The sequence below is a fragment of the Caloenas nicobarica genome, chromosome 10 (genome assembly GCF_036013445.1).
Source record: "Caloenas nicobarica isolate bCalNic1 chromosome 10, bCalNic1.hap1, whole genome shotgun sequence".
Classification (NCBI taxonomy): domain Eukaryota; kingdom Metazoa; phylum Chordata; class Aves; order Columbiformes; family Columbidae; genus Caloenas; species Caloenas nicobarica.
The window spans coordinates 21,641,208-21,662,503 of NC_088254.1; the positions used below are offsets into that span (position 1 = coordinate 21,641,208).

The 21,296-nt window shown below is 39.0% G+C and overlaps 1 protein-coding gene across 1 annotated transcript in view; it reads right to left on the reverse strand.

Moving 5' to 3' along the window:
* Nucleotides 1-1,342: 1,342 nt before the first annotated feature.
* Nucleotides 1,343-21,296, reverse strand: part of LCTL (lactase like) — a 129,488-nt gene continuing 109,534 nt past the window's right edge. The window contains exons 2-14 of the mRNA XM_065641338.1: nt 9,887-10,055; nt 8,643-8,803; nt 7,704-7,791; nt 7,322-7,428; nt 6,905-7,033; nt 6,381-6,476; nt 5,681-5,735; nt 5,426-5,587; nt 4,463-4,737; nt 3,965-4,091; nt 3,325-3,524; nt 2,734-2,797; nt 1,343-1,458 (exon numbers count right to left, since the gene is read on the reverse strand). Coding sequence (XP_065497410.1) covers nt 1,343-1,458; nt 2,734-2,797; nt 3,325-3,524; nt 3,965-4,091; nt 4,463-4,737; nt 5,426-5,587; nt 5,681-5,735; nt 6,381-6,476; nt 6,905-7,033; nt 7,322-7,428; nt 7,704-7,791; nt 8,643-8,803; nt 9,887-10,055 — 1,749 coding nt within the window. The remainder of the gene's footprint in view (nt 1,459-2,733; nt 2,798-3,324; nt 3,525-3,964; nt 4,092-4,462; nt 4,738-5,425; nt 5,588-5,680; nt 5,736-6,380; nt 6,477-6,904; nt 7,034-7,321; nt 7,429-7,703; nt 7,792-8,642; nt 8,804-9,886; nt 10,056-21,296) is intronic.

A 21,296-nucleotide genomic window follows, 5' to 3' on the forward strand; every position in this document is an offset into this window, starting at 1 on the left:
AACCTGACAGTGTGTGATTGCCATTCTCGTTTTTAAGAAATCTGCCTGAATGCATCTGAGGGGTCAAGTGCTTTCCACTGAACCCCCGAGCGCCAGGGGTTGGCCCTTTCAGCACAAAATAACATTTGCAAAAGTATAATATAAAGCAGGGAGAAATCAGAACAGCAGCTGAATGTTTAGGTTGTGATTGGAAAGAGGAGGGTAAATTAGAATCTGATTGCATGTCATATACCTTTAAGAGATGGCTATATTCTAGAACAAAATTTTTATTGTGTATTTAACTTGTTGCTACCTGCAGTAGAACTGAATTGAGGTGGAATATGGCATTCTGGAAGTGCGTGGATTACTTATAATGCACATTTCTGTGTGTAATACATTATAAAGTTGGATGAGGTAAACTTAGTTCCCTGTAAACAAAACTAGAGAGATGAGAGTTGGGTTAAATCTGACTCAGCTGTTGTCTGTGGGAAGGGCAGGATGTGCAGTTCCAGCTAAAGGGCCTTGGACAGGTTATACAGAAGTATTTTTTTAATGAGTGTAAGGAGTGATAGCCCAGGCCAGTGAGAATGGTATCTCGGGTCAGAAAACCGCCCCTATATGTACGATGTGTGAATGAGTGGGTCGGAATGCCACCCACAAGATATGCATGGGAACGTGACTGAAAACAGTCACAGCATGAGCGTGGTGTGTTTGGAATAACATTTTTTGAAAAAACATCCAGGCCTGTGTGTCTCTGTCTGCATCTGTATGAATCGTTCCTCATCGCCACAGTTGTCATCTTTGATTAATCACTCAAATAATTATTTTCCATGCTTAATTAGTAAGGCATATGTTATCCTAACTTTTAGGCGTGAAATAATAAGTTAACATTTAAGCAGTGCTCTTGGAACATTGAAATCTTTTTCCACTTAAAAATTATGTCTGCCTCTCTTCAAGTAGCAGTTACATGCTAATTAAAAATGTATTGATGAACAGACTGAAATGAGAATTTGCAAGCAACCTTTAAGCACTTGAAATTTCTACTGTCAAGATTTGAATCACTTTAATATTAGCTAACAATTTTTTCTGGTGAACAAAATATATAGTAGTTTCCAAAATAATAAGAAACAAAATCTGCTACTTAAAACTAGTAGAAAGTAATGCAGGAAGAAAATGTTCTTTAGGTTTTGATGAAAAAAATGTTGGGAATTGAATAGCAAAAACTCTAAAAGTGCTAGGTGGATAGGTGAAGGAACAGTTCTTTGGTATCAAAAGAGGCATCTGTGGTCAACTTTAACTAATACAGTGAAACAGTTACATTTTATTTATTATGCAAAATGAAGATATCTGTAAGTATGTGACCTTAATGGTGATTTCGAAGGTAGAATGTTAGCAGGACAATACTGGTGAGGATGCAGAGTGTGAGAGCTGTAGGAAGAACAATCTCTGTCAGCATTTCCATGCGAGTGAGCAGGGAGTCTGAAATTTGGGACATGAGTAACAGGTTAGAAACTTAATCTTCTGGAGTATACTGATTGTTAGTTTAGAGTTATCATAGATTTAGAATTTTTTGAACATTTATGGCTAAAATTATTTTGTTAAATGTTGACATTAGCATAAAGAGCAAACAAAACAAAATTTCATAAGTCTGCGAAAGCTGGAGGAAATTCATGAGAGTTTTCCCTCTCTTTTTTCTTTCTAAGGTAATTTTTGGAAGATATGTCAGTGCTCAAAGGGCTGCAAAAATTGTACTTACTATGAAGTAGCTTCAGTGCGTTAGCAATATTCTACCATTCCTTTGATTTATTTTATTTTATTTTTGTTTTTTGTTTTTATTTCCCCCACCACAAGGAAAGGGTAGAAAATTGTCAAAGAGAAATCCTTGGGAAGCACTTTAGCCTTTTTATGATTGTTTTGCAGCTCTTTGAAACAGTAAATGGGTTTTGTTTTGTAGAATTTTACTCCACAGATAAGCCTCCAAGAATTCAGTAAACACAGTTAATTCCCATGGAACATCGAACTCAGCAGCTGAGGCTGAGCAGGATAAACTTAGGCTGACTGCTTTGATATTTTCTGCCATGCGGAATTTATCTCATCCTTCTTAGAAGACTTTATAATACTTGTTCATCTTTCTTGAAAGCTTCAGAAATTTGCTGCGGTAGACCATTGTCCTAGTTCTGGAATTATGAACGGTCCTGGATTACACCGGGAAGGACTTAAACGGGACAGATGAGCCCGGCACTGTGGGAACCGCAGGCAAAGTCTCTATTTCTGTGTTCTCCAGCAGCCGCTGCTGCTTGTGCTGGTTTTGGTTTTGCTACCAGGAGTGTAAAAGAGTAGAAACGTGGCTTAACGCTACCTTAGGCCAGGGCTTAGCCCATTTTATTAATTGTTTTGTTGTAGGAAGAAGACAAACACTGAGAGATTTTTCTGTCTGGTTTTGCTTTATGTTTGAAAGAGCATTTAGCACTTTTATTATTTTAAGGGTAAGGGTCATCCCTAGCCTTAATTTTAAATAGTAACTCTTACAGTTTGCGTATTCCATTAACATCTAAAGTTGATCAATTTAGCTACAGTGACTTTAGTTGGAGAGAGTAAATAAAGACGTTTTTCTTTAGAGGCTTGTTGTATTTCAAAGCCGTTTTGCTTTCAGGGAGAAAATTCCTTTTAGGACCTGCTAATAGTGTCCACAGAGAAACTGAAAATCTGAAAGTTATGCAATATGCTTTTATAAAACAGAAGACACATGGTTACCTGTAGCCAGGAGCTGGTGCGTGGCAGAGCAAGTGTCCATGGCCTCCTGACGCCAATTTTCCACCTGGGAAGGTCAACATGCAGCAGTTCTGTTAGTCTGGGACGTTCTGTCCCTGAACGTTTGTCCACTACCATTGACTTGGAACTATTTTATTCTATCAACACATGATTTTCTGAAAGTTTCTTTGTATCTTTGCGATTTTTTTAATTGCAATATATTTCTTATAGTTAATTGTTTAATAAAATTTTTTGAAGCATATGATATATATTTTCCAATAAGGTAGCATGTATGTGTAATTGTCTGCCTAGAAATCTGGCAGAGCATTGGTAACTTATGATTTAGAAGGAGTTTTTTTTTCACATCAGTAAGTTCACTTAGAGTTTGTGAAATGCTTTAGAAACAGTAATTGAGCGGATTTCCCCTCTTTCTGTCTCTGGAGGCCTGTGTATTTAACACATCCCTAACTTACAGAATCCAAGTGTCAAATTTCATGTACTGTATTCATGCAAGTGGTTTCATGAAATTCAATGTGATAGTTGCCCATATATTGAAGAAAAGAAAAAAAGAATCAAATTAGCGATTGACATCACCTCTCTTGGATTTGGGAATCCATTTGCACTGATAATATTTTTGTAATAGTCAACTGATGCTTTTGGGTATCGTGGTTTGTTCTTGTTTTTAAAATCAACGTGATAAAATCCAAATCTTTCAGAGAAGCCTTTGTTCCATTCAAATTTGTCCAGCAGTGACCAGGCAGTGTAACCTTTGACATTAACACCATCGTTTAGAGCTGTCAACAGAGTACAAATTATTCTGTTAAACTTGTTGCCTTTGTCTGTCATCCTTAAAATATGGTTCTGCAGGTGGTTTGTTTTATACCAGCGAGAGACTGAGAGTAGGACAGAAAAGGAATTTAGATTCTTTGGAAATGTTGTCTTTAGCTTAGATGTACTAGAGCTCTATCCGTAGTACGGTAACTAGGGGCAATTTCTCCTTTGTAAAAGTAGAAACTGTTGATCTGTTCCAGTACTAAATCTCCTGTAGGTTATTGTATTTATTAGCATAAGGATGTTTGGCCAGGCTGTCATTTTTGTGAAAAAATTTATTAGTCTAGCTTGCTGTCCATTTAATCTGTCAATATTTATTTATGGTGTAAATTACAGGAGTAAAAGCTAATTGTAATGTGAAAATACTCAAAAAGCTCGTGCATTAAGATGTTTTTGAAGTTACCTTTCAGTATTTCATTAATATATCCTTTCAGATACTCGATCCGCCATTCATCACACAGTTGAGCATGCTGGACCTTTTCAGAAACTCCGTTCTCTGTCACATAAATGAGAGGGTTCCCGTACTGTGTCTGCAAACAAAGAGATGTTTAGACCCGTTCATATCAACAAAATCATCTTGTTCTGACAGAACACAAGATTCTTAGTAAAATGCGTTAAAAGCAATTTTCTATATTTAGTTACTTTTAGTAAGAAAAATGTGTAACCAGGAATTTAAGTTAACTATGTGTTGGTTGGTTGTTTTTTTTTTTTTTTTAAATAATGACCTCTCCAGTTTTCTGTACTTAAATTAAGGTGGTTTTTTGGCAAAGAAACTTTCCAGTATGACAAGACAAATACAGAGGTGAAACCGTTGAAAATCTGAAATGCTGCAAGTGCAGGTCCTGAAGGTTCTGCATGTGACGAGATGTTTTGTTCACTTAAAGATTTACTCTGTAATCACCTTGATGAAGTTGAGTAATCTTCTGAATCCCCAAGGCACAGAGTATAACCATGAAGGTCCTGCAGCTGCCCATTTTGGGTCCACCAGTTCAGCGATATCCCGGTCACTGTGGTAACTGGACGCTTGTAGAAAGGGGAAACTCTTCTGTATCACATAACGAGTAGTAAAATGACCAATTCCCAGGAAATCTGATGTGCCCTTAATATAGGTTTTCTCTTGCACTGAGAAAGTTGGTAATCTTGATGTCCCCAGGCCCTGCTGAGCACTCTTCCTACCTAGCAAAAGAATGACAGGAAACGTACTTCTGAGCAGCACAGAAATTGCTTTTCTTTACCTCACCACCACTAAATACCATTCTCCTGAACTTAATGTAGAAGACCGTTTAGTTTGATTGCTTTTTTAAGATGAAATAAAATGTCATCCTTTTGGTTTGGAGAAGTAGTTTGGGTACAATACATGGAGAAGACAGTGAATTAAAGTGTTTGTTTGTTTTTCCAAAGAGGGAGATAAATGTCAGCAGAATGCTTGGAAACATAATATGACAAGAAGTGTTGCTACTGGGTACGTTGCCTGTTGTCTTCATTCTGTGAAACAGACAGTGGAACCCTGTAGACATGCAGACTTTAGTGGTGACAACCCGCTGGTTCTTTCTCCTTAGGTGGAAAATCCAGAAAAATATTTGACGACTCCCACTAGCAATGGGCTGTGACTGAAACACAAGGAAGCTGCTTCATTTCCGCTTTAGAGCGTTGAGATGTGCAACTGTTGGGCTCAACAGCTGCTCGAGCTTGCAGTTCCACGCTGCTCTAGAGCCATATCTGCCCCGGGGGCCATTTGTCACCCAGTCTTGTCTCACCTGGGACCTCGTCCTTGGCTAAACTAGGCACTGGTCAGGGGCAAATCCGGTGTAATATGCTTTAAGTATATGATTTATTCATGTTATAGGCGGTTACTGGGGCTTACCTACATAATTCTTCATGACTTCTGGGTAGTCTCCTCTGTAAATTGGATTTGCAAACCATCCCAAATGAAACTGTACGTATCTTTCTGCAGCGTCTGTGTCTGTTTGGCTGTGTGGATCAACAGGTTCACCCCAGCCACTTGTTAGGGAAATTCCAACCATACCTTAAAATGCAAAGTGACAATTCTACCATTTATGCATAATCTTTAAGCACTTAATAGAAATAGAAGCATAATTACAAAATGAACCCTTGTTACCTTGCTGCTCACTACGCCACGTGTTATTGTAGGAGTGCCATACCTTCGCATGAGTCTGTAAGTTAAAAAAATAATCATATGCATGTTTTCATCTGCTATGCCATAGTATAGAAAGCCAGTGAAGATCAAGAGCGGTTTTTGCACTAAGCTATGTCTGAAAAGATCATCTTTCTTTTATGTATATTGTGGAAGTTTTCATTTCATGTAAGAGGTTAAAAAAGCATTTATGCAAGATTCCTTCTCTAAATTCCCAGAGGTCCCCATGAAGGTAATATGCTGTATTCAGTACGTTGTTCTGTCCAGTGTCTCTAGGCTTGGAGTGTCTTTGCCTAATTTATTCAGGCAAGTGGAAGTTTATTTTCATGAGCGCAAGCATTACTGTCACTTGTAAAATTTCCATTTCAACAGGCCAGGATTTTGCCCTTTGTTTCTAGAGTAACCTGGATATTTTCTTATTCAACCAGTTTGAAATGTACTGTAAAACAGACAAATTATAAGGAAAAAGTTGTTGCAACAGCGTGACATCAAGCCCCGAGTGTCTTATGCTACATCTGAATATGAATTGGTGGTTTAAAGTCGGGCTATCGTTTTGGTGTGCTAGTTGGAAATGGCATCATTCCAAAACTCTATTTCTGTTTAAAGAGAAAAATCGAAGAGCTGCTTCATTCACACGAAATTTAAGGCAGGATTTTAATTTTACTTTAATTATGTGGTGCGCTGCTTTGTATGCTCCGCATCCACCGAGCTTCAGTCCTGGTGCATGTTCTCCTGTTTCGTAACCCTTTTCAGCGACCGCCTGCAAACGCACGCAGTTAGTTATTGTAATGAATTTATTATATAATAATATAATTAGTAATAATAATATATTTATTATTGTAATGAATTTGCTACTGTCCTATGGATTTAGATCCTGTATTTTCTGCACAGTCTGTTTCTCAATCTCTACCCTTTCTGGTCCCCTTTTTCCTTCCCATCAGTTAAAGTTGATTTCTGTGCCTCTTTTCTCTCCAGCTGATGGTTTTTTCAAAACCTCACTGGAATTTCACACCTTGAAACTCTGCTCTTGTGCAGAATCTGCCCACTGAGATTTTTGGGCACAAAGATTAATGGCAAAAGTCTCTCCCTTCCCCTCCCCAATTTTTAACCTGCTTTCCTGTAATGTTGGAATTTGGGGAGCGGAACCATGTCATGGGAGTGATTGGAAGGAAAGCATTGGCAACTTACCCAAGGATTGCTAAAAGTAATCCAATGTTTCACGCGGTCGCCAAACTTCTCAAAACACAGATTTGCATAATCATTAAAATAATTTATCATGCTGATGTTTTGCCAGCCACCGTACTTTTCTTGGAGAACCTTTGTAAATAAGAATTTCAAGAATCAATAATGTTATTTAAAGTTCAGTTGCTTATTAACAAAGACTTTTATTTCTATTTCAGTAGCTCAGGAGGAGATTTTTCTAAACTTCAATGTAGATAAACGACAATGTATATAAAATGCAAATGAATAGAAAATAACTATAATCACACCTAAAGCCATGTAGACTTCTTTAAATATTTTTCTAAAGTACACATAATCCTTAAACTTAGACATAAATTTCCTACCAGGTGCCTTTACATTTCAGTAATTTAAATATTGTCTAACCTGTGGAAGATCCCAGTGGTAGAGGCTCACGATAGGGGTAATATTGTTTTCTAGAAGGCTGTTAATTGTGTCGTTGTAGAACTGTATTCCCTTCTCGTTTAATTGCTCTGCTGATGAAATGCACAGACGAGAAATTAGCTGGATTGTTTTTCAAATAACTGAAAGAATAGAAATCTAAAAACGTTAACCATCCCTCCACAGTTAACCAAGGAGTTTTACATTGCAGCGACAGGTGTACAGTAATGGGGGTGTAATGGTTAGATTCTCTTCTGCAGACAGAGAGACAAATTTAACAGTAATGTTAAACAACTGTGCCGTACTCACAAGTAAAATTATTTGTCTACTAGTACTGGTAAGAATCTGGGGGAATTGTTACACTTACCTTTGATGCCAGTGGGCATAATCCGAGGCCATGAGATGGAGAAGAGATAGTGATTGACTTTCAGCTCCTTCAGCAACTGAATGTCAGCCTGAGAAAAGGAAATCTAATTAAAATATTGCGAGTCCAAGCAGAATAACCCTTCAGTTACTCATCTGTCTTGCACAGCACTGAATGCAGAAAATCTGTAGGTGAGTTGCACAGAAAAGGATCGCATCAGTTATTTTCTGCATTTGCCTGGAGATGGTGGCTCTGTCTACTCACAAACTTTTTAACCGTTTTTTTTGTGACACCCCAAAGAAGTCCTGTAGTGTTTTTTCCACCTAAGTGGGATATAACTTTTATGAAACTAGTTGGAATTCCAATTATGTAGTATTGGTTTATCACAGTTGTTTGGATTCCTCTTTTTGTGTCTGTCTTTTCTCCAGGATAGTAATTCTAAAACTGGTTTGGATTGTTTTAAGCTTGTAAACATATTGCTAATAGAGCTGCATTGATTATTTATTTGTTATCCATTCAAAAAAATGGAGAATATTCAGACTGAATTTTAAAGCTGGTGTTATTATTCTTAAATATACATAGAAAACCTTTAAAGGTGGTCGAACACACACAAAAAAGATGTTAATTTTATTTGAAGCTCAAATGCTGCCTTTGTTCTAACCAAGCATTTGGACGTCCCCCAAATTTAGAATATTTCTTTGAACACAAAAATCCTGAAAAACTGAGATGTATTTGACAAATACCATGGTACTACTGATTCTATGAGGCTATTAAGAAGATTTTACTGAACTAATTGAAAATATAATCTCTTGGCTTCCTAAGTTAAATGAGCCTTTAGAATAACTGAAGCTTTTCATTTTTGCTGTTATTTCAAAATGGCAAATCAGTCTCATGAAATGGCTCCAGAATGTTTCCGAAGGGATAGCTCCTCTTTAACAATACCTTCACTTTGTAGTAGCCATCACATGCGGAATCTCCTGTTTCATTTCTAAACACTTTGCCCTTCTTGTGAGTAAAAGCATCCCAGATACTTGGTCCTTTCCCATCCTTGTCCCAGGCCCCTTCGGTCTGGTAGGCAGAACTTCCAACACCCCATAAAAAACCTAAAGGGAAAAAGAGGTGAGTTACGATCGCAGCATTTTCCTGCAAAACTGCTCTTTGTGCTGAATTTTCATATGAGAAAGTAATGGATAGACCTTGGCAGCCGCGTAGCTTGCTGTGAAGTGCGTGTGATTGCACGTCCACTGAACCAGAGGCCAATGTTTCCTACGGGAAATTGGATCGGTGCATAAAAAGGAACAGTCTGAAAACGTGGTGTAGACTAAAGATATTCTTTCCTGATGCACCGGAAAAGGAATCAAAGTCTTTCGTATGTTAGATACTGTTATTTTACAGTGACGAGGTGGTGCATGGATAGTGTGGCAGAAATATTTTACTGTGAGAAAAATTTAGGTTCCCACATTGTTTCTGCTTGCTATTTTGCATGGGGTTTTTTTAGTGATTACAAGTTAGCTGTTGTTACATAAAATATATAGAGAAATGCTGGATCGTTTTCCTAGTATTATACAAAGGGAAACAATCCATTTTATAAGCCACTTAAAAACTTGCGCGTGAAAACACATCAGTGCCTAGATCTTTTTAAGTTTTGGTTGAATGAAATGTGTGAGTATATAAATATATGTTGAAGAAGGGACAAGGTTTCATAAAGCAGTGCCGAAGAGTGAATTAGATAATACTGAACAGCTTGAAACAAACCCACCACAATTATTCCACTCACATGGATTTCTTAAGTTAGCTGCATAACGAAGGACATTTTAAGTTTATAATTCTTTGTTAGTAGTAGATATTTATGGAAAAAGAGAAGAGTTCTGAGGTGTGGTTTGTTATACTGTGCATCTTATTCAATCACAGACAGGAAAGGGAGATCTGGATATGAAATATTAATCTCTTAACCTCTGACTTTACTGTTTTAGGTGACAATATGAAGTGCAGGGTTATGTGAATCCTTATATTTCCAGGGCGAGATGCAGAAGATGATATTAAGTATGTCTTCTGCAAAAACCTGACAATTTTTTTTCTGCTATTTCTCAGGAAGGCGAAGAAAAACCTTTTGGCAGCTTTCTTGTGCAAACACACGAGTAGATCCTGAGCGTTAAACCCCACAATCAACTGCAGTTCAAAAGTACCAGCTGGAAAAGTGCCGTAATAGAAGGAGCCTGGATTATTCTTTGTCCACTGGAAATCCTCAGCTGCGTTCAGCCGTATTATCGGAACAAGCACACACCATATTCTGAAAATGTGAGTCTTCATCACTGTTGATTTCATCGCTGCCAAGTGTTCTCTGCAGGTTCCCACCTGATAAAATAGAAGAGCATTGTCAAGTTTTGCCGCTCCACAAAGTAGGCTCAGGGGGATCAAAAAGAAAAGCTTATTTTTTCTGCTGAATTATGATTTTTACTGAAGGCTAAAAGTGGCATCTGGGCTAAGTGGAAATGCAGTTAAGCTTCTGGCAGAGTGATGAACATGAGAGAAGAATGAAGTACAAAATTATAAATATTAGAAGTGCTCTCTGCATCTTTTCCATAATGTTCCTTATCTTTAGTATATTCTAAAAGTCTCTTTGTCTGTAGCTGGTTTGTTCTGGGTTTCAAACTATCCCAGAAACTAAAACTCTGCCAACAGGGATTGTGAGTGGAAGCAAGAAATAAAAGTGATTATGCTGCCAGCATCTTGCCACCTGAATATGTAATGGAAACAAACCTTGTGAAAGTTGAAAAGGAAAATTAATACTTGCAATAGTTACAGTTTTAATAATTGTAGCTTTTGTCTTGATGATGTCCCTTTTATCCAGTTCCAGCATCAATTTAAAATGCTACTACGTATGCACTGTATTTTTAACTGCTAAAAAAAAAAAAAGCATTCAAATGTTTAAAAAAATCGCAGGGTCTACATACTCTATAAGTATTTTTATTTTGAATATAAAAGGTTGCAAATAGATGTGATTTTAATTTAGACATTGACAGTCAAATCTAACTCTTCAGTAAGTTAGTTTAAATTTAGCGTTACCTTTTGTATTTGTGTTAGCAATGACTGACAGTCATGTGAAAAGAAGCAAGGAGAACAGAAAGGGTTTTCCGTGAGGTTTATCACTGGTTTCTGTAGCTGTTTATTATAGTTTTAAGATATTTGTAACTGCCTGATTCATATCTTGGTTAACTCATTTGGAACTAGGAATAACAGTTGATTCAAAATATTTTTTCGCTCTCTGGTGTGATAACTGTATTATAAATAATTTCAGTACTTCAAGAATTGCTCAAGGGCAAGAAACACATTTTTAAACAAACATGATTTTCCAAGAAAATAGTCTTACTTTATGCACAGCTGATTGTGGAATATTCTATCAATTTTCGAATGAATACATACTTTTTGGAACTCTTCATTGCTCTTTTTCTGGCAAATACCTTTACTAATACAGCAGAAGAAACAGCTATTCAAATAGTGCAAAAAGGTTCATCAGGTTTAGACTGTTCTTTAGCTTCTACCCTGATTATAGATTGAGTTATTCTATTTTTTCCCCATTTCTGGCTTACCTGGTGGTCTTTGCAATGGATGTGTCCCAACAGGGAGATTCCTGTGAACTGCCAGAAATTTACCAGGGCATTCAGAATAAATTTACTTTCACGGAATAATTGCACGGCATTAATCCAACTGTCACAAAAACTCAGGGGAAACATCTAGTTGAAAACAGCATTTTGTTCACTTACAGCCAAAACAAAAAAGAACAATCCTTTTGTATTCACAGTCAATGCTGCAGGAAAAGGTTTAGCTTAACTATACAAATCTTTTAGCAACGGGGTATTTTCCTTGGTAAGCAAAATTAGCTTTGCGAGTGATCTATACATTCATAATTGCACTTTCTTGTGAATGTAGGGTATTTGTAAACATGTTTCTCTTGATGCAAATCTCTGTCCTGGATGGTGTTTGGCAGGGAGATCTCACTGGGAGATTTCGTGAGACCAAGAAGTTTGTTTTTACATGGCATAACTTTGAATCAGCTATTCAGGATGCGGTCCTGAAAAGTAATATGGCTTTTCTTTTCTCTTGTTGCCAGAGGGATTCCTTCTGGTGATGTCTTTGTGGAAGAAAACAACTCCCCCGGTCTTGGAGGTCGGCTGTCCAGCTTGAGCTGCTCGCTCTTCTAGTTCTGTGAGTTATCATTCAGTCCTCCCTCATAGACTATATACACTGAGAAGAGCAAACCCATTGCTAGGGCTTGGAACCTGCTATTCTGTTCCTTTGAAGCTATACAGTGTGTAAGCAAATTTCTATTTATTTAGCTACTTGGTTTTGGATTTTGTTTTTAGAGCAGTACTGGTGCCCTCTCGTGGTCAATGTCACGAAAGAGCATTAACATCAAAAATGCTGCCAGGTAGCGTGAAATAAGTAACCACGCTGTAGTTCATATACTGCCTCTGATCTCAGAAGTCAAAAAATGCCTTGAAACTATAGAGGGAACATCGTCAGGAGCTCCCTGTTCATCCTTGCGGTTCTCTCGGTGCTCTTGCTTGACTCATCAGGATGGACCGTTTTCAAGCACGGAGGAGGAGATCCTTGAAAATCACCCAGCTTGTGCACTTTGCAATTCATGGTGCACATAAAGGGCGGTATCGTATACATAGGTCAGGTACTGCAGATGACTTCGGTGCTTAAGGCACATTTTTAAGTACCTGCTGTACATTTGGCGTGCTTTTCTCCAGCAGCGTACGAGGATCACTGTGGTGCTGCATGATGCTACAGTTGTTGTGATGATTAAGGGTGTGCATTAGTCATTCCTTGTTAAATCGCAGTTGCACCTAAAACCACAGCAAACCACCGGCTTTGACGTGCCAGGAGAGAAACTGTGACTCCCTCTTTGCAGATGAGAAGCTGAGGCCCAGGGAGGTTGGACAGAGATGGTGAAGAGGGTTTGTATCCAGCTGGGAACCCCACTCAGATCTCCAGCTCTCTGCCCAGCACCCTGTGTACCACCCAGTCTGCTGCTTTAGCGACCGGCTCGTGTATCACTAAAGCCACTTGGTGAATTGTCACCCACTTTGGTGGTGAGGAGTAAGCCCTTGGTGTGCACAAAAACTGCATTTAACATGGGCTGCTAGAAACACGATGCTGTTCCACTCTAAGTTGTGCTTACATGGGTTTTCTTCTCTTAACACAATCTTTTCCTTTGATGTTGTTTCCCAGTTTCCAGCATAAAAGCTCGACTCTACAAAAAAATTTTAAAAATCATGAGATATTTACATTGCTACGGCTTGGTCATTTTTTCCTCTTGTTTCATCTTGGAAAAGTTTTATAAGTGGCAGTTTCTAAAATGTGCCAGAAACACATCAAGGCTATAAAATCTTTTATTTTGTTTTATTGGTAAGAAAGAATGTTAAAAAAATGTACTCAGTGGAGCCCATCCAAAATCGCCCAATGACTCCAGTAAAATAACCTGGAAAGTAGGTTATGTGACTGGCCCACTGCGGTGGGGGGAAGTCGGGGGGAAAGTCATGATTGACTCTCAGCTTACGGCTTATCTGCTCTTTACTTGTCTGCAGCCTGGAGTGGATCTTTATCCATAAACGATTTAGCTATTTTAGTATTGTCCTGCTGCAAAACTGCTCTGTGACCACATCACAGAGACTTTGGCAAAAACCCCCTGTCTTAAAGGAATTGATACTTATCCTCCCCCTTGATTTTCTATCTATGCTACGCTTCATGTTGCAAAACCTCTTATCTCCAGATAGACACCCAGAGATAGAGTCACCCCCAACAGCAGATACCGTCAAACTGGTATTTATTTGATTTTTGCTTTTAGCCCTTATGTTTTGCCTAGGCTGATGAAAAAGTAGAAGCTTCCTAATTCCCTGGCAGCTGTTCAAATGAGACCAAATCATCCTCACTCAATTCTATCTCCCCAGCTTCCTGATTCTTCATTCTTCCGAGCTGCCCTCTCTTTCCAACTCCGAATAGGCCTTTTCTGTCTCAGAAAGAAAAATCTTATTATACAGTGACCAGAAAACCACGTAATTTTTCCAGTGTGTGGTCTACTGCAGCTACCCTGAGATACTGGAGATTTTTCAAAATCAAAACAAAACCCACTTACAATTGTTCTTGGAACAAGAACACTTGTATAACTGTACTCATATTTTTCTGTGTTACAAAATGACTTTCATTGCATTATGTTAGCTGTTTTTGGAAACTTTTTGTCTAATGCTCAACTGTACTAATGGCCTGGCCTCACTTTTCAGAGAAAAACAGAAAATTGGAAGTAATTGAAATGAGGATGCCTTGCCGTACAATCAGTCAGGCTGCTTTGACTTGAAGCAGTTGGGGGAATATAGTTGTTAATGGAGATGTTCAGAAATGACCAAGTGAATTCTGAAGGCAGAAAGGAGTGTTTGGAAATGTGGGAGATGCATTTTATTGCCTATGAAAAGAGACTAAGGACACTGAAGACTCATTCTGCTCTAACAAGCCTGGTTTTGAACTTGCATACATACACCGGGGTTGCCCGGTAACTTTAGTATAGAGATTGCCAACTTTTCCATGCTTAAGAGCCATTTTTATTTCTTACATAAATGCTTTTAGCCAGACTGATGCGATCATATTTGCACAGCTCTGCCCTTGACCCAATAAACTCCGCTGGACCTGACCTTGTGATTTTCCTCTTCCCCAGCTCTTTATGCCACCACTGACCTGCTCTGCTGACAAACCTGTTGTCCCTTGGGCAACCAGGAGGCTCCTGGTGTCCTGGAAGATCTGTGGGCAGCTTCTGAGGACGGGCTCTGTCTGAAGAAAACCTCCAGATGTTTGGAAGATCTTGTGTTTGAAGTGTGATCCCTGAGATGAGATCAAAATGGGTAAATCTGAAACTTACACCATATTTATTTAGCAGTGCCTACACTATTATGAAAGCTACTGCTATCATATTTTATGGCCATTGGGCACACAGAACAGCTGTTATCACTAACTGCTGTTTTTTCTGGGGTAATTTTTGGAAAAATTATGATATTTGAGAATCCACCATTGCTGTTCCGCAAAGAGAGATAGTAAAGATGGGTGAGGATAGGGTAAATCTGCAGAATCCATTCTAGTTGTACTAAAAGCTCAAATATTAAAAGTCTCATTTTTAAGTAAGCTCCCAAATTGTATATTCTTACTAATGCTTTTTGGTGCATGTAGAGAGGTGCAGAAACTTCCCCCTTTTGTGGAACACTGTTCCCCCAAATGGTCAAAACTCATGAGACTTTGCACTGATTCAGTCAAAGGTGCATATAGGATTTTGAGCACACGAGCTCAGTGGACGGCTGAAAATCCAAACCATGATATATAATAAATGGCACATGTTATAGATACTCCTGGGTGCAATGAAGAAGGTCACAGAAGTTTGCTTCTCCAAATCAATTTAAATTTATCTTTTCCTGCTGACAGCTTCATGCTAAGAGTTGGCCTCCATGTGATGTGAACGCTGAGATGCTGCTGCAGGCTACCGCTGATTGGAATTTACTTGGGTTTGTCTAATTGCATGCTCTGCCATCATCTGTTTGCAATCACAAAGAGGAAGCTTCTGAAGCTTGGGAATGAGAGAAAATGACATGTCTTGACAACTACGAAACACCGAGAAAGCTTTTGGAGGTTTTCCTATCACTGTTTGTAAGTACGAACAAAAAGCAACAACTGTATTTTGTTTCCATGTTGGTCTTTACACCGCACCCAGAACATGAATTCATATAACAAGTAGGAATACTGCTAATTAATGGAGGTCCCCAAGAACTGTAAATCGATAATGAATAAGAATTCATGAATTGTTTTGGAAGGTGTTGAATTTGTTCATTATTGAATTAGTTGAATTAGCTCATTAGTAAAATCATACAATTGTTCTCTCTATGGATACTCAGCTTATGAAACTTTCCAGTGCTCTGGCTTTCCAGTTTAACCACCAGTTTTCCAACATGCCCCTTGGACATTTCATCTTTACTGCTACCCTCGAAGGGATGACATTTGGCCTTTTCACATGGATCAGGGAGACACAACTGGCAGGGAAGGGGACAGATAAACCACCTTGATAACTGAAGACACTGAGACCATGTTTGCTTCTGCTCAGGTGAAGAGGTTCAGGCTGGTGAGCAATTGAGCCCCTGCAGAGCCCTGAGCGGCAGCGTTGGCCAGCGCTGGAGGAGCTTGGGGACAACCAGGGGAGTTCCAGGCTGACCCCAGGCTTGTGTCCTCACTCCCCTCACCTGTGACATGGTTGCAATGCCAGTCACCACCCGCTCTGCTGACCGCTGCGAAAATGCCAGTGAAGTTGGAAACCTGTTATTTATGGATGAACTACTAACGGTAGTTCAGCCGTAGCGACCTGTTTCTTTCTGTCTGGCTAGTACAAGTGGCGAAGAGCAGCAAAGGGATATAAAAGGTACTTAGCAGCCTCAGGATAGCTGTCAATGGAACTGGAGTGTCGGGTCTGCCGGGGAAAGGACGACTTTACTCATGGGAGCACAGCCTGAGAGAGCTGCTTTCCAACCTGCCAGGCTCTGTGTTTCCTGGGGAAACTCTCAGACTTCATGGGGAAAGTGAGAAGATGAACTGGGATAATCTCAATTCTTGTACAGCTGGGGCGAACTATAGTGACTGTTGTGTGACAGCACTGCCTGGTACTTGTACTTTATGTATTCAAACAAACAAAAACCTACACACAAAAAAAGCAATGGCTTTTACTTTTGCTTTTTCAGGGATAAATTTCAGAGATGAGGCCTTAGTAGTTCTCATTAGTGACTTTTACTCCAGTAGAATACCAAGTGATGCCAATGGAGATTTAATGTATTCTTTAAGTGAAATATCCGCCCCAATCCTTTGTTGTATCACAGCCCTCTTGTTGTTTTGGGGACAGATCCAAAGCTAGGTCGTTAGAAAGTGTAGCTAATTACAGTATGGCTTGGATGAGGTTCTAAGAGCCTTTGTCACTTTTCGTGTGCAGGATTAAAATTTCAGGCACAAAACTCTTTTGATGCAGTGCAGGTTGTAGCAGTGCCAGTGTGTCAGGTAGCTGCATCCTAGGATAGTAATGGTGGTATTTTTAAAGATGCTGCTAAATGATACTTGAGATCATGTTTGTTAACTTTCTTTTTACTACAACAAATCAAAAAAGAATCTTAGTTGCAGTCATCGCTGAAGTACTTCAATTTGAAATAATCCAAGCTTATTTAACACATTTTAAAAAAGAAGAGCTACATTCTTTACAATGAATCCTCCAGTTATGCCAAAAATACAAATTCCAAAATATATTTGTAATAATAATAATAATGCTAAAGCCTCCAGACATGCAAAATTTCCAGTCTTGTGCATATACACTGTAAGCGTCGTACATTTTTCTTTCAGCCGTCAGATTCTCTCCTCTGAAGAAAGTATCGTTGAGGGACAGTTTGAGATCAGCAATATGGAACAGAAGGATATAAAGAGATCCTGATGGCTGCCAGAACAGTAAGTCTATTTCCTTTTTGTAAATATTTCTAACATAAGCATTTTTCTTTAAGACTATAACGTCAAACAATTGGTATGACATAGGGAATCATAAACTGATTTCTCTGAGAGATTGTGCAGGTGGGATTGCAGGATTGCATAAACCTGAAAATTGTATTTCTCAACTGGGTTTCATACTGGTGGAAGAACTCGAGGTAATATTTGTTTCCACAGAGACAGTGTCTCAAAAGAAGAGTTACTTGATTTGTAGCTTAGATCCAAATCAAAAGGGTGGATGTAAATTGTCTTGTTTGTGAGAAGAATGATTATGTAGTCTCTGAATTAAAGGTTATTTGAAACTTTGCTGATGGTTGATTAACTGCTGAAAAAGAACTTTTTTGGCTGTTATGTTCAAACAGAAATCCTACAAACAGAAAGTTGTGTCAGTTTTTTTGCAAGCATTTATGGCTACTTTTTTGGTTATGGGTGTATATTTACAATCACATGGAATCATAGACTCACGGAATAGTTTGGGTTGAAGGGACCTTGACAGCTCATCCAGTCCCACCCCTGCCGTGGTTGCTCGCGCACGTGTACTTCTAAATAACGATATGGAAACAGAGGTAGGGAGTATTTTTTTTCTTTTAAATTGCAAATTTCAATGGGAATTTTCCAAAATCAAGGGAGCTAGGAATGATTTCATTCTAGCCTTACTCTGCTACATTGCTTGGCTCCTTGCTTGTTGTTTGCTCAGGGCTCTTAGAAGGTGCTTTAAACCACAGAAAACAAGGTCTGCGAATGCTATGGATGGCCCTGAAAAGAAACAGATGGTTTCTCCAACACAGAACTCATGGCAGTGGAAGTTTTCGAGCTCTGTCTCAGAGAAATGGAGTTTTGTTACCATCGGTTTGCTAAAAACAAGAATGTATTATATGCTATATTGCATTCAGATGATCTCATACTAATCAAAAGAATCTTGTGGGACCTCTGGTTCTGATTAAGCACTTGAGCCGAAGGGACCTCACTACCATCCTACCTCCTTGGCAGGGGTTTTGTCATGAGACATTTGTTATGTTTTTGAAGCAAATATTTCTGTGATAAGTGTTATATTAAAACCCACAAGGATATGAATAAACCTGTTTTCACTGAAGAGTTTAAACTTCATGCTATAAATAAAACCAAGGCCACACATTGACTCAAAAAGGTAAAAAAAAGAAATACTGAATAGCTCTGTTCATCCTGCTCATTAAATGGGGTGAGGCCATGGGGAAAAAGATCTTTTAATTGTATCACGCAGGAGAAGTGGATTAGGACTGTACAAGGCAACCTCAATTCTAGAATTTCCAGCTCTTGACTACTTGACTTTTCAGCCTTAATATAGGTGGGTGGAGAGGTGGTTATTATTTTTATTTTGTCATCATGCAGCTGAATTCCACTTGAAAATACTTGATGTTTTAAAATTTATTCTGCTAGTACATTCTATCTAATTAGTCTCAGTCGCTGGTTTTTAAAATGAGATAGGAATGAGAAATTCTCCCCTAGAAGGATTATTTTACCCTTTGTGAAGTGAGGCTCTTAGCTGCCACCTTCATTTCTTTCTGCTCACAAAACTCCAGGCCTTAGAGGACGATCAGCAAGTCTCCTCAAATGAATAGGCGCCCCAAGGAAAACTGAAAAGCCTCCAAAATAATTGTATCGCAGTGACATCAGCGCTCAGATATTTTCATCTTGGCTATTCCGACAACATTCAGTCAATAACAGGCAGCGGAGCCAGTACACGCTGACTCTTTATTGCTTCCCACTGGGAATACGTCTCTTTGCAAGAGACCCGCGGAAAGCATTGGTCCAAAAAATAAACAACTTTGTTCCGTATCGAAGGACTTTCCTCTCTCATCAGGAAGTTCTCTGAGTGCTGGGCGTCAGCCTGGACATCAGCCTTTATGGATCTGAGAGACTTTTTAGGTATTGTGTGGTCAACTACCACCCCAAAACCACTCCTCATGTTGGTACTGACCCATTCTGAGAAGATGCAAAAACAGTTCATAGAATCCCAGAATCGTTTTGGTGGGAAGAGACCCCTAAGGTGGAGTCCAGCCATCTGTTGAACTCAGTTTCCCAGTGTGGGATATCATGATGGTAATGCTGATCTCCACTTCAGAGTGTCCCAAGGGCTAGAGGTTAAAAATGACCTTTAGCAGCTGGTAGTTCTCTAAGGTTTTTCATTCCTTTGACACCACCTAAAGGAACTCTAGCACTATAATCCCGACTTTACCTATGGGAAGTGGATGCACCGGGCAGGATAAGAACTTGTTATGTGCTTTCTTAGCGTGACAAATGTGATAGGAACAGAGCAATACATGTATGTTCTTGAACGGGCATGTTTTCACTCTTCTCTCCTGGGTTGTGTCTTATGGGGAGAAAGTACTTTTCCCCAACCTTCCCCCATCTCCTAACTAATGTCTTTGCATGTTGAAATAATATTTGGAATCTGAGCTTGTGCCTTCTGAAGTGTTTTCCATCTTGCTGTCCTCCTAAGAGAACTTTAACCTTTTTTTGAATTATCATGTTCAGCTACATATAATTTCAAATCCATAAAAACCCAAATCCCCTTGTATTTATGTACACGGCAGCAAAATGTACCTTTAAGGAGAAAACATTGCTTTACTGTGACTATCTGAATTTATTGGCTATTAGCAGTCTTATAGTGTGTGGCTCACATTTTAGAACTCCGATTTCAAGCTTAATGTGGTCAGGAAATATAAAAATACATTTATTTATGTCATCTACTAAAAATCTCAACCTATGTTGCTGCTAGCCTAACCAAACCTGTGTTTATGTTGGAGATGAATGATCAGTTTGTAGCTGCCTGTGTTTCTAGCCAGGCTGAATGGAATGATTCTGCAGCAAACTGTGTGTATTTTTTTTTTTAAACTTCTTTTTATTTACTCCATGTGGCAGCTATTTCCTTCCTCCCAGAACCCACTGCCCCGTTCTCCAGGGCACTGCAGCTGTCTGACTCCTATCAAGCTGCATATGTGGAGTGATGTGATTTACTGAATTGTTATAGGTCATCAAAATTTAGGCAAATATTTCATCCCTACTGATACCTGTTCCCTGTTGCAAGCTTGGATGGGATTTGCTTTTCCAAGTCTTTGGAGCCTGCACATCAGCAGCTACTTTGGCTGATATTTGCACAAGCTTTGCTTGTTATTAACCTTTAGGAAAATATCTTTAATTTCTCCTCAGACATTTGATAACCAGAAGCTCACATGAGATGTGAGATCCCGTCTATCCCTCTGGTAACAGCTGGTAACTGAAGCTGCCAGAACAGCTGCCGAAGGAGAAGCAGTATCAGACTTGAGACATTTTCATAAAAGATAACACAGGCTTTTTAGGGTGTGACATTCAGTGGTCCTCAACAGCCACAACATGTCAGAGCAATGATCCGCTGGAAGGTGTTCGCCACCTTGAAAACTAATTTATCGAGTCTTTTCACAAAGAGTCTGCCTACACCAATGTGCCTCATTGCTTTTTGTTCTCAAGCACCACGTATTATTTTCCTGCCCTGTCCAATTCAATCTGTATTAATTTCTGTCCTGATGGCAAGCTGCTTCCTACAACATTTTGTTACCTACCTGACGTGCGCTGAGCCCTACGTAACCAAACTGACAAGAAGCTGCTTCTGCCACGAAGCAGGAAAAGGCGTCTCCACCCCATTGTGTTCCACCAGCTTTCCCAAGCAGTCCAGCAATTAATATGAGGACTCTTAAGACTAAATTAACTTAACATTCATTACCAGTCATGCCTGACAGGTTCACGTGCAAGGCTAAGAAGGTGCTGTTCATCATCAGGTATTCTTCTGTAGCAAAAAAAACCAGATGAGCTTTGCACTTTCAGATTGTACTCTAAATTGAAAGATGAGGAGAAAAATGATGCAGTGAATATAAGTAAAGCTAGAGAAGGACAGTGGGAAAGGACTTGGAGGAGCTCTGGGAAGTCTCTTGGAAAGAAAATTAGGGGTTTGAGTCTTTTATCTAATATCTAATATCAGATCAAATGTTGTGGGAAGAAAAAAAAGTCATCTTGTATAAAACACTT